The 13,439-nt window shown below is 47.0% G+C and overlaps 1 protein-coding gene across 5 annotated transcripts in view; it reads left to right on the top strand.

Moving 5' to 3' along the window:
* The window catches only part of LOC145360430 (ras-GEF domain-containing family member 1A-like), a 201,344-nt gene that overhangs the window by 116,350 nt on the left and 71,555 nt on the right, over positions 1-13,439 (top strand). Inside the window, exon 1 of one of the 5 annotated variants that reach the window (XM_080215642.1) lies at positions 11,259-11,283. The exons of 3 other annotated variants lie outside the window; for them this stretch is intronic. Coding sequence is in view for 1 of the 2 variants with exons in the window: in XM_080215639.1 (XP_080071765.1) it covers positions 12,028-12,066 (39 nt within the window). In the remaining variant the exon portion in view is untranslated. Of the gene's footprint in view, positions 1-11,258; positions 11,284-11,964; positions 12,067-13,439 lie in introns of those variants that run through there. One more of the 5 variants, XM_080215639.1, reaches the window with a different exon arrangement.

Genomic DNA, 13,439 nt, shown 5'->3' with positions numbered 1-13,439 from the left:
TAAATTTGTAACACTCTTGTGTAAAGTAGCATTGGTTTGGTTCCATCACTAGCACTGTTGCCTTGGTTAATGGATTGCATGGGTTGATATTCTCACATTGGGACCACAACCAGATTATTGGTTCACTAATGCACTTTAGGGCAGGAAATCTGCCATCCTTGCCCAGTCAGGCCTACATGTGACTCACAGTAATGTGATTAATTCTCAACTGCCCTCTGAAATGGTCTCGTAAACCACTCAAAGTACAAAAAACAAAGAACAAGGGACAAAGTACAGCACAGGAGCAGACCCTTTGGCCCTCCAAGCCTGTGCTGATCATGATGCCCTAACTAAACTAAAAAAAAATCCTTCTCCCTTAAACTTTCTCCCTCTCACCTTGAACCTGTGTCCCCTTGTAATTGACACTTCCACTCTGGGGAAAAAGCATTTGACTATCCACCCTGTCTATGCCTTCCATAATTTTGTAGACCTCTATCAGATCTCCCCCTCAGCCTCTGTCTTTCCAGTGAAAACAATCTTAAATTTATTCTACATCTTATAGAATCCTATAGTACAGAAAGAGACCATTCGGCCCATTGAGCCTATACCTAGCACAATTCCACACAAGCCCTATTCCGGTAACAGCACACGTTTACCCTGCTAATCCCCCACACATCAGGGTCAATTTAACATGGCCAATCAACCTAACCCGCACATCTTTGGACTGTGGGAGGAAACTGGAGTACCCGGAGGAAACCCACACAGACATGGGGAGACGTTGACCTGAGGCCGGAATTGAACCTGGGTCCATGGTGCTGTGAGGTAGCAGAGCTAACTACTGTGACGTCCATAGTCCTCATCATAGTCAATGCCCTCAAGACCAGGCAATATCCTGGTGAACCTTGTTTGCACTCTCTCCTAAGCTTCCACATCCTCCTATTAATGTGATGACCACAATACTCTAAATTCAGCCTAACCAAGGTTTTATACAGTTACACTCAGTTATATTCCAGACATTGGCTCACTATTAGTGAAGTGGACAAAGAATGTGGACCTTGCCGGCGATGCCCATCACATGAATGAGAAATAAAAAAAATACATAAACAGTTGCTCGATAGTACAGAACTTGGGATCTTGCTAAAAAGAGAGATGCGTTGCTGAAGCTTTTCATCTTGCAATCATTCAGACGTATACAAGAATGACAAATTTCAAATGATTTATACGTGGGCATGTTTTCTCACTAAACAAAAGGAACATGTTCAATCTTTGTACCTTTTCTGGACTTACTCAGGAGATTGGGAGAATGTTGTTCCCCATTGGTTGAGGTGTTGCCGTGGAGAAAGCAATCAGAATTGACTTGCCAACCAATCAGCACCTCTTTCTCCTACAGTATAAATTGATGTGATTGGTTGAAATGTGACATTCTTGTGTTTGTCCTGATGAGTGCAAGATGAAAATCTTCGAGAACACTTGTCCGTTTTCAGAAACAGGTGGATCTCCAGTAGGGCAGTCGTGGAGGGATGCAGATAGATTGAGGTTGAAATGGAGGTGGGAAACATGATGGAGCTGAAGGTAGGTGGTTATTGTGATGAAGATGATACAGGATCAAGGTTAATTAAGATGCCAAGGTTACAAACAGTCCCCTTCAGCCGGGTATAGAGGCTGGGGAGGAGAATGGAGCGAATAGCGAGTGTATAGTAGTTCATGCTGAGGAATTGAGGTGATGATCAACAGTGTCAAAGGTTGCAGAGAGGCCAAAGAGGAATAATACATCACCAGCACAGTCACAAAGAAGTTGATTAGAGAGGCGTTTGGAAATCTAATTGGAGGAATTGAAACAGGAACTTTGGGGAACGATTAGCACAGGTTAATTGACAAAAGGACCAGCGGCGAAATGTGGAGAAAAAAAATTCTGCAGTGAATGAGCTGCCTGAAAGGGTGGTGGAAGCAGACCCAGTAACTAACAGTGAAAAAGGCACAGTTAGGCGAAGGGAATGCATTATGGAGAAAGAGAAAGGGGGAGGGAAACTGGCTAAAAAGCTCTTTCAAAAAGCCAGCACGGGCAGGAAGGGTCAAATGGCCTCCTCCTGTGCTGTATCGTTCTGTGACTCTTGACATCTGAAGAGGCAACAACACATTCAAGTAACTTGCAGAAGGAGAAGTGGCTGGAAATGGGATGGGAGTGAGTGCAGAGGGGGTCGTGCGTGGGAGGGGTGGGTTCCGTCAGCATTCCCCTCATCCTGATGAGCTGTTAAAACAGGAGATCTGGGCAGACAGTGGGCAATGAATGGAGAGATTAAGACCGAGGTCCAATTGCTTTGGTGGGAGCTGGGTCAGTGCTTAAACGCTCTCACTGTGTCAGCGATAATAACTGGTCCCAGTGCCCATCCCCCCTCCCCTCCACAACCTACCACAATGAATCAAGCTTGCCTGCCTTTAATGAATGAGCGATCCCCTGAGGACCGTCCCCCAATTCCATCACACTCCATTGGGAGGGAGGTATTGTTGCCTGATTGATTCCGCTGGCCCCTGACCTGTGACTCTTGATGAAGAAAAACAGGGATGCAGTTAGGGACTATCCATAAAACCTCTCCCCAGCTGTCGAGTGTACAAACAGGCACACACCATGCAGAGTTTACTATTTCGGGCGAGCTATAGTGAAGGTGCTGGTTCGGTGCATTGACCTGAACAGGCAGCGGAGTGTGGCGACTGGGGAAATTTCACAGTAACTTCATTGCAGTGTTAATGTAAGCCTTACTTGCGACTAATAAATAAACTTTAACTAAAGGTGTATATATACACCAATATCGGACATGCAGATCTCTCCCCATTGGCTTCACTCTTCAGTATAAGCGGCCCAGTGAGTAAGGAGCTGACAGCTTCAGGCGATTACTACTTTAACTGGAGCCATCTATTTTCCCATGCCAGAGATGTCAGCACAGAATGCAGGCTGACACTGCTATTAAAGTACGAAAGGAATGTTTAATTTAAATTTATTTATTAGTGTCACAAGTAGGCTTAATGTTCTTCGCTGCAGTGAAGTTAAGACCATTAGACCGTAAGACATAGGAGCAGAATTAGGCCACTCGGCCCATCGAGTTTGCCCCGCCATTCAATCATGGCTGATATTTTTCTCATCCCCATTCTCCTGCCTTTTCCCCATAATTAATCAAGAAATTACTGTGAAAATCCCCTACTTGCCACACTCCGGCACCTGTTCGGATACACTGAGGAGAATTTAACACGGCCAGTGCACCTAACCAGCATGTCTCTCGCACTGTGGGAGGAAACCAGAGCACATGAAGGAAACCCATGCAGACACGGGGAGAATGTGCAGATGTCGCACAGACAGTGATCTAAAGCCGGGAATGGAACACATATCCCCGGTGTTGTGAGGCAGCACTGGTCTAAAAGGTATCTGCCCTCTCAGTAGGTGTATGTGAAAGGTTGGAGGATGCTAGTTTGAAGAACAGCAGGAGGTTCTCCCCAGCGTTCTGGCCAAGGTCTGTCCCTCAGCCAAGACCACATTGCAGGAGATTACCTGGTCATTTATTTCATTGTTGTTTGTGGGAATTTGCTGTTTGAAAATTGGCTGTGGATTTTCCATGCATTGCAGCACTGGCTACATTTCAAAAATACTTCATTGACTGCAATGTGCTTTGCATTGTCTTGTGATCATGTAAGGTTCTGTGGAAAGCCTTACAGGTTCTACTGATCCTCCATGTGTCTGAATTACTGACAGCCGCTCCATCATTGTTCTCATGGTAAACCACAGCCTGTGAAGTACTTTGGAATGTCTTAAGGTTGACCAAGATATAATATGAGCTTTCGGAGTGCTGCTCCTTCATCAGGTAAGTGATACTCACCTGAGGAAGGAGCAGAGTTCTAAAAGCTCGTGATACCAAATAAACCTGTTAGACTTTAACCTGGCATTGTGAGACTTCTTGCTGTGCCCCACCCCAGTCCAATACCAGCATCTCCACATCAAGCTATGACATAACTGCATATGCTTTCTTTCATTCTTAACTTGCTTCCAGGCACCGTGCATTAACTCCAACTATCGCCCCTCTCTCTCTGCCCACTCCTCTAACCTTCATGTTGCCTTTTGAAAAGCTGAAAATGTCCCTCACAAAACTCTCATTCAAAATCACCAGCAAACCCCCCCCACAATGCCAAAACCATTGATATGAAGAAATCCCTGCACCGACTACCCTCCACTTCCCACCAGTCCAGAAACATCCATCCATCCCCACCCCCGCCCCCTCCCTCCCTCCCTCCCCACTCTATGCTTTCTGTTCTCCAGCCATCTCCCAAGTCCTGTGCAATGCACCGCTTGATATCTTAAATTTCAATCTTCATAACAAGTCTCTTATCTGGAACATTATGAAACAGGTTTTAAAAATCCATTTCTGCTTTCACCATTCTATTTTCAGTCCCTTGCGATTGCCTTAAAAAATTTAATTAAGTTCGTCAACAACGAACCTGTGTTTTAAAAATCTTGGATTCTCTGAATGGCTGTTTGCACTGATGGAAGATTTTAGCGTGTACTTTAAGAAGCGAATAGAACATCAGCGCTGTCATTACTTTGGAAGCGTATTCACTGTTGCCTTGCAGCAGATGTGGCAGCCAGTTTGCTCACAGCGATGAGATGGGTGACCAATCAATTTATCTGAGGGATAATGGTTAGCTCGGACACCACCTCATTCAGAAGGCGCCGCCTTTGATTTTTCCACTTACAGAAGGGTCCCAAAACTATGGGTCATATAAAAGATAGTCTGTAATAAATCGAATAAGTATTTTAAGGAGACCTTCCTCACTCAATGGGAAGTGAGGGTGTGGAACTTGAAGGGGAAGGAGCAAGTCAGAAATTGGGAATTCTGTAGCAAGTAACTCAGCTCCTGTCTCCCCTAAACTTGTCCACCATCTACAGGGCACAACCCAAGGACAAAAGCCAATGATTTCCACTTGACTGGATGAGTGTAACTCCAACAACGCTCAGGAAACTTGTCACCATCTAGGACAAAGCGGTCAACTTGACTGGAACCCCAACCACCAACTTAAACATTTCACTCCTTCCGCATACGGTGGTGACAGTGCATCTACAAGGTACATTGCAGCAACTCACCAGGGCTCCTTAGGTAGCACCTTCCAACCCCACAACCCTATACTATCTAGAAGGATAGGGCAACAGGTACATGGGAACATCACCTGCAAGTTCCCCTCCAAGTCACTCAACGTCCTGACTTGGAAATATATCGCCATTCCTTCACTGTCACTGGGTCAAAATCCTGGAATTCCCTTCCTGACAGCACTGTGGGTGTCCCTGCACCAAATGGACTACAACAGTTCAAGAAGGGACAACTAGGGATAGGCAACAAATGCTGGCCTAACCAGAAACGAGGTAATAGAAAAGATGAAAGCAAATTGCCGCGGATGCTGGAATCTGAAACCAGAAGAGAAAATGCTGGAAAATCTCAGCAGGTCTGGCAGCAACTGTAAGGAGAGAAAAGAGCTGACGTTTCAAGTCCAGATGACCTATTGTCAAATAAAAAAGGTATGAGGAAGAAGGGGTGTGCTGATAGGATGGGGAGAGGTTCTGTGGAGCATTAACCCTGGGATAGAACAAATGGCCTGTTTCTGTGTTGTAAAGTTGATGTAATTCTACGTATGAAGGAGAGGCAGCACTGCCTCTGTACAGCGCGAAGTGTCAGCCTGGGTGATGTGTTTAAGTCTCCGGAGCAGGGTTTGAGCACACAACCTTTCCGACTCGGAGATGAGGGCAATAACAATGAAGCAAACTTCACACCATGAAATAGGTCAGAGTGCCACATGATGTGCCGTTTAAGAACCATGGCACATCCTGACCACCACCGCTGTGTCCTCCACAATCCCCCCTCTTCCACACTGAGTTTCCCTCTTTTTTTTAGTTATTTGTGAGAACAAGTTTAAAAACGATTTTCAGCAGATGTAACCCTTTTTTGCCCGAGTGTTTTGAGCCTGCACATTGCTGTGACGACTCAGTTCTGTCACTCTGGCCTATTCAGAAATGTGAACAATTATATGGTTTGGTGACGCATGTTGATTTAATTACCTGTTGACAGGGGGGGTTGTTTTCACACATTCACTCAAAGGCCTTTCTAGGAAATGAGTGTTGCAGAAGCAGTATTGGTTGGTGCAGGGACCTGTACAGGTGGCGAGACCCTGTCTGATGCTAATACCTTGTCAATATGTAGTTTGAGGCAACCGTATAAAAGCAGCGCACTTGAAGATAATGTTAAAAGAAATATTTGCATTTGCATAATATGTCATAACCCAGGTGGAAATCTCTCCAAGTGCTTCACAGAAGAAAATACTTCTGGAGAGCAGTGACTACAGAGAAAGATAGATTGTACATTTAAACATCTCCTTTCATCATTCTGGGATGTCCCAAAGCACTTTACAGCCAATTAACTATGCCGGTGCAGTCACTGTTACAACATAGGAAACACGGCATTGAATCTACAGCAGTGAGACGGGCCATTCGGCCCCACTGGGAGAGGCTAGAGTTCATGGTCCATATAATCTTCTTCGTACTCCTTTAGGTACCACACCCTAAAAGGCATTGGTGACCATGGACTTCCACTGGATTGGTCCATGCTGCTTCTTGGCAGCAGTGGTTTGCTGTCGCTTTCTCTTTTGTTTTATTCATTCACAGGATGTGGCTGTCGCTGTGTCAGCGTTTGTTGCCCATCCTTTAGAGCATTTGAGAGTCAACCACAATGCTGTGGCTCTGGAGTAAACACAGTAAAAAAGTCTGACAACACCAGGTTTTAGTCCAACCGATTTATTTGATAATAGACTCACGAGCTTTCGGGGTTAGCCCCTTCGTCAGGAACTCTCCATTCACCTGACGAAGGGGCTAACCCCGAAAGCTTGTGAGTCTATTATCAGATAAATCGGTTGGACTAAAACCTGGTGTTGTCAGACTTTTTACTGTGTTTACGCCAGTCCAACGCCGGCACACCCACATCATGACTGCTCGGGAGTAGGCCAGACCGTTTGTGTTGGAGTTACAAGGAGAGACTGGATAGGCTGGGACTTTTTTTTTTCTAGAACGTAGGCGGCTGAGGGGCGATTTTATAGAGGTCTATAAAAATAATGAGGGGCATAGATCAGCTAGATAGTCAATATCTTTTCCCAAAGATAGGGGAGTCTAAAACCAGAAGTTTAAGGTGAGAGGGGAGAGATACAAAAGGGTCCAAAGGGGCAATTTTTTCACACAGAGGGTGGTGAGTGTCTGGAACAAGCTGCCAGAGGTAGTAGTAGAGGTGGGTACAATTTTGTCTATTAAAAGGCAGTTACGTGAGTAAGACGGATATAGAGAGATATGGGCCAAATGCAGGCAATTGGGACTACTTAGGGGTTTAAATAAAAAGGGCAACATGGACAAGTTAGGTCAAAGGGCCTGTTTTCATGTTGTAAAACTCTATGACCAGGTAAGAATAGCAGATTTCCTTTCCTAAAGCACATTAATGAACCAGGGAGGTTTTTATTATGATTGATAATGGTTTCATGGTCACCAGTAGATTCTTAATTCCAGATTTTTTGTTAATTGATTTCAAATTCCACTATCTGCCACGGTGGGATTTGAACCTGGGTGCCCAGAGTGTGGGGGTCCAAGGTTTACCAGTCCAGAACCATACCACTACACCACTGTCTCCTCTCTGTAGAATGGCTGACTAGGAAACTCTCCTACTCTTGCTGCCTGCCATCAGGTGTACTGGAAGGATTTACAGATGGATAAACAACCTGTTTGGCCACATTATGAAAGCACCTACCTTGTCCATCAGGTGGGAATTAAACCACAGGACCTCTCCTTCCCAATCTGCTAAGTTTTATTTTTAATCACAATCTCAGGACACTCCTTGAGGGTTGTTGGAGTTGCACTGATCCAGGCAAGTGGGGAGCATTCACTTTTATCCTTGGCTTGTGCCCTCTAGATGGTGGACAGGCTTAGGGGAGTCAGGAGCTGAGTTACTTGCCACAGAATTCCCAGTTTCCAACTTGCTGTAGTCTGTCCCTTCAAGTTCCACATCCTCACTTCCCACTGAGTGAGGAAGGCCTCCTGAATTCCTTATTCGATTTGTTACTATCTTAGGAAGAGTGTAGTACTTATTGAAATGCAGCCACTTGCTGTAATGTAGGAAACCAGTTCATGTCATAGGATCCCCTCCATCCCACCTGAGAGAGAGTCTCATTTGTTTCTTTATTATTGTCACAGGTAGGCTTACATTAACACTGCAATAAAGTTAATATGAAAATCTCCAGCACCTGCCCCAGTACACTAAGGGGCAATTCAGCATGGCCAACCACATAACAAACACATCTTTGGACGGTCAGAGGAAACCCGCACAGACATGGGGAGAGCATGCAAACCGCACACAGACAGTGACCCAAATCGGGAATCGAACCTGGGTCCCTGGCACTGTGAGGCAGCAGTGCTAACCACTGTGCCACCCCTAGTAACCAAGTCGACATGTCTGGGCAGGCTTGTGGTCTATAGGGAGCGTCCAGGAGGAACGGGCCAGCAGCTCACATGCTTTCTGTCAGCGGTTAAGGAACATCAGCGAGGATCACTTGGTGTTGTAGTCAGAAATCATGTTCGCAGCTATCACCTGCAGTGAGATACTAGCTGTAGCATTACCCAGCAGCTCACTGTCTGCTGGGTAGCCTATTTGATCGTAATGACCCCTGTTGTCTGGTTTCATGGCTTGTCTAGATGTGCGGTTGTTCAGGACAATCACAACAGATAAAGCTTACAACCCAGTGCCAGTCCTAACTCAGACAGGTTGTCTGTGCTGTTAGCTGCTCTGTGGCGCAAACTGAGATAGACTGTTTGGTTTCAACAGAACTAAACCATCAGGACAGGCTGCAAAGACAAGGGTCACATTGCGCTGAGCAGAAGAGATTAAGGAATGATCTAATTGAGGTGTTTAAGATGTGATAGAATCATCATAGAATCCCTATAGTACAGAAGGAGGCTGTTTAGCCTATCGATTGTGCACCAACCACCCATCCTACCCAGGCCCCATTCCCCTAACCTCACCCTGCTAATCTCCCTGACACTAAGGGGCAATTTAGCATGGCCAGTCAACCTAACCCACACATCTTCGGCTTGTGGGAGGAAACCAGAGCACCCAGAAGAACTCACGCAGACACGGGGAGACTGTGCAAACTCCACACAGACAGTCACCCGAAGCTGAAATTGAACCCGGGTCCCTGGCGCTGTGAGGCAGCAATGCTGACCACTGTGCCACCGTGCTGCCCGGTCGAGAGGTTCGACAGGGAGGAAGGCTGGAATTTTATCGCCCTTCCCGCCACGGGAATTGGAGCGGGCGAGAGGCAGGCCATGGAAAGGTCCGTTGACCTCGGATGGGATTTTACAGTTTTGGGACGAACAAGGCCGTAAGATCCCGCCTGAACTACTTCCTGTGGCAGGGGTTAGCCCAAACCTGGAACCAGGCTGGCCAGGGGGTGACGGCAGGAAGCACTGAAGGCTTCTGGGTAATCTAAAACTCCTCTCCACAAGCAGAGGAGTCAATGAAAAATTAACACTAAGGATTTTGTTGTGTTGGGGATGCTGAGGGATGGGGGAATGGAAGCAAGTGGATGGAGTTAAAACAGAAATCAGCTGTGATCAAGTGCAATAGTGGATTATGAGGAGTTGGACAGCTTCCTCCGATTTCTACCTCCCTGTGACAGATTCACCTTAATGCAGCTGGACTAGATCTCAGGTTTGACCATCCTTTGGTGGTTCAATTTGATCTTTCATTGTAAAAGCTACAGAAGTGGGTTCAAACCCCATTCCAGCATTTGTTGCCCATGAACTGAGTGGATTGCTAGGCCAGATCAGGGGGCAGTTGAGTCAACCACATTGCTGAGGCTCTGGAGTCGCATGTAGGCCAGACCGGGTAAAAATGGAGGATTTCCTTCCCTAAAGCTGAGGCCCTGATGAAAGCCATGGAGTCACTATAATACAGAAAGGAGGCCATTCAGCCTATTGAGCCCATGCCAGCTCTCTGTAGATCAATGCAATCAGTCCCATTTCCCTTCTGTACCCTCGTGGCCCTTCAAGTTCATTTTCCCCAAATGCCCCATCTTATTGACCATCTCCTCTTCCGCCATCTCGCAGTGAGTTCCAGATCATTAGGAAATCCTGGATTATTTATCTCATGACCTTCCACCTCCAGCCACCTACCTCCACTATCCTCATCCTCCTAGCATTGTCTCCCATAAGACCATGGCATAGGAGCAGAATTAGGCCACTCAGCCCATCGAGTCTACTCCGCCATTCAATCATGGCGGATACTTTTCTCCTCCCATTCTCCGAGGGGTTAGAGGAAAAGGCAGGAGAATGGGGATGCAAAAAATCTCAGCCACGATTGAATGGCGGAGCAGACTCGCTGGGCCGAGTGGCCTAATTCTGCTCATGTGAGTGAGAGGTGGTTCTTCATTCAATTTTTAGATGCTCCTTATCCCTACCCCTCACTCCCAAAAATAAAGTGAAACAACGGGATCCAATCCTGCTTAAAAGTGTGAGCCTGAGTAAAGATGGGAGGGATTGAGGGATTTTATTAGAATTATCCAATTACAGAGAGGGAGCACTGCCCAGGATCCAAACCTCACTGAACCTGCGAACACTCATCTGTGTGTGTGTTTGTGTGTGTGAGGACTGTTCAGGTTGCTGGAAGTAAAAGGTTAAAGCCAAGTGTACGGAGAGAGGAGGGAGAGAGGGAGGGAGAGAGGAGGGAGAGAGGGAGGCAAAGAGAGGAGAGAGAGAGGGAGTCAGAGAGAGGAGGGAGAGAGGGAGGCAGAGAGAGGAGAGAGAGGCAGACAGAGGAGGGAGAAGGGGCAGTGTGAAACTCTCTCCCACCCTGACAGAGAGAGCAGGAGGCACGAGGAGGCAGATAGAAGAGGGAGGGGGCAGAGGCTGCACAAGCCTGTGTGTGTGATCATGTAGCAGGCAAGCCAGCGAGTGGGTTGATCTGTCAGAGTTAACCCTTCGCAAGCTGCAGTGACTGAGACTGAACGAGTGCAATCGATTCCCTTATAATTGCTCTTTTTTAAAAAAACAGAAACACGAGAATGTATGAGGAGTTTAGAGAGGTGTGTGTGAGACATATATACAGTCAGACCCACTGCTTAAAGTCTGAGCGAGTTCTTGATGGATGAGACCCACAAGGATTTCTGTAGATGTATATATATATATATTCTCTCAGCTGGTTGCTGTTTGAACAGGAGCTGATACACCACTTACTGTTTCAGGTGAGCCTGATGTTGTGCATCATTTCAAGTCTGCTTCCGTCCTGTTTGTTAAATCTAGTCTGCCCCAAAGTGTCGTGTCTGTTTTCCCCCCCCTCCTGCTGATTTCCCCACCCACCCCCTACTTGGTTGTGCAAAGCAGTTGATTCGATGCAATATTTGCAGCCTATTATTACATTATTTCATTCCCCCCTGTATGTGTGTGTGTGTGTGTGTGTGTGTGTGTGTGTGTGTCTAATCCTGTGCCAACCCCCTCGCCTGCAGATTGGGTTTCATTGCGAATTGCAGAGATCTCCAAGCAGTTGCTGATTGCCTCTCTCCCGGGGAGCAGAAACAATGCATGGGGACAGAACTTTTCTGCTTCTCTCCTGGAGCCCACTCGCCGCTGCCCCTGGGAACGCTGTGGAGGTGGGGGAGGAAAAGGAGGATTAAAATACAAGAAGAAGGTTTTTTTTTTGCCCTCTGGGTCATTCAAGATTCCCCCTTTCTTTTTTGGAAGGTTTGGGGGAGGTGCAGTGTGGTGGTTCTCTGGAATGAGCTATGAGGATGTTACTGCCTTCTTAAGCCTCATCGCACCTGCGGCCTTCGTTTTGTGGATTGCTTGCAGTTGGTTGTGTTGAATGAAGTCCATTTTTATTGGCCCATTTTTTGGACACGGTGACCCCTGCCACTTTATTTGACAGTTCGCATGTGCAGAGTGGCTGACTGTCCTTGTATGAATGGGCAGCCATCCCATGTCACTTCAACATGGCAGCTGGGGGCTCAGGTGGAGCCACAGCGACAGAGGTAGGTGGTCCTCTCTCTCTCCCTCTCTTTGTTGTGTCTACTGTGCACCTGGTGGTCTTGCCTGGGGCACTCCCATTCATTGGAGTGGAGCCAGGTCTTGAGATGGCAAAGAGTGCCCAACCTCCGCTGCTCCAAGGGGGCAGTGGGGGGAAGAACATGTCGGAATCTTGATAGCCGTGGCGTGCAGCAGCAAGGTGAATCTGTGAAGGACGTCTGATAGACTGGTGCTCAGATGAAAGTAGAGTGTTCAGTGCTTTGGTGGGCAAGAACACAGTGGCTAGCATTGCTGTCCCACAGCACCAGAGACACGGGTTCAATTCCTGGCTTGGGTGACTGTCTCTGCAGAGTCTGCATGTTCTCCCGTGTCTGTGTGGGTTTCCTCTGGGTGCTACGGTTTCCTCCCACGCTCCAAAGATGTGTGGGTTAAATGGATTGGCCGTGCAAAATTGCCCCTTAGTGTCCAAAGATATGTCGGTTAGGTGGATTGGCCATGCTAAATTGCCCCTTAGTGTCCAATGACGTACAAGTTAGATGGATTGGTCATGCTATCAATTGCTCCTTAGTGTCCAAAGATATACAGGTTAGGTGGATTGGGCATGCTAAATTGCCTCTTAGTGTCCAAAACTGTACAGGTTACATGGATTGGCCGTGCTAAATTGCCCTTAGTGTCCGGGGGAATTAGCTAGGGTAAATGCTTGGGGTTATGGGGATAGGGCCGGATGGGCTTGTCGTTGGTGCAGACTCAATGTGCCGAATGGCCGGCTTCTGCACTGTAGGAATCTAGCAGTGACCTTAAAGTGAATGTGTGCAGCGCAGGAGATTTGCTGTGCTGTTCCCAGTCAGCCTTGTGCTGCATTTGCAGCAGTGTTTTTAGGATCTATTCTTCATTCCCTGGGAGATCGCCAGGTTAGATCTGGCTGCCTGGGGTGGTCTGGGAGGTTTGCAGACTCCCCATAAAATGGCGAGCGATCTTGCACCCAGGGCTAAGGCAGGCGAGGGAAGGTCATTCACACTCTGTGTTTGATGCACAGCTGGCTTCAAAGCTGCAGTGGGTTTGTGAAGTTCAATGAATCCAATTCGATTTAATCTGGTGGCTGTTCACCTCATTGCCGTTTGTGGGATCTCCCCCCTCCGCCCCCACCGCTCCCCATAGAATATCAGGTTTTCTAAAGACTAATCTTTACCTCGAAATAATATTTGGTGAAACACTATTAAATCCAATCAGGAATTCAAGAGAAAATGCTTTGCTCAGAGAGTGTCGAGTATGTGGAACTCGCTACCATAGGGAGTAGTTAAGACAAATGCATTGAGTGACTGCGTGGAGTTTGCATGTACTCCCTGTGTCTGTGTGGGCTTCCTCTGGGTGCTCCTGT

This window comes from Carcharhinus amblyrhynchos, chromosome 31 (genome assembly GCF_965287045.1).
Source record: "Carcharhinus amblyrhynchos chromosome 31, sCarAmb.v2.hapA, whole genome shotgun sequence".
In the NCBI taxonomy this organism is placed as follows: Eukaryota; Metazoa; Chordata; class Chondrichthyes; order Carcharhiniformes; family Carcharhinidae; genus Carcharhinus; species Carcharhinus amblyrhynchos.
This window is presented reverse-complemented; position numbering and strand designations above follow the sequence as displayed.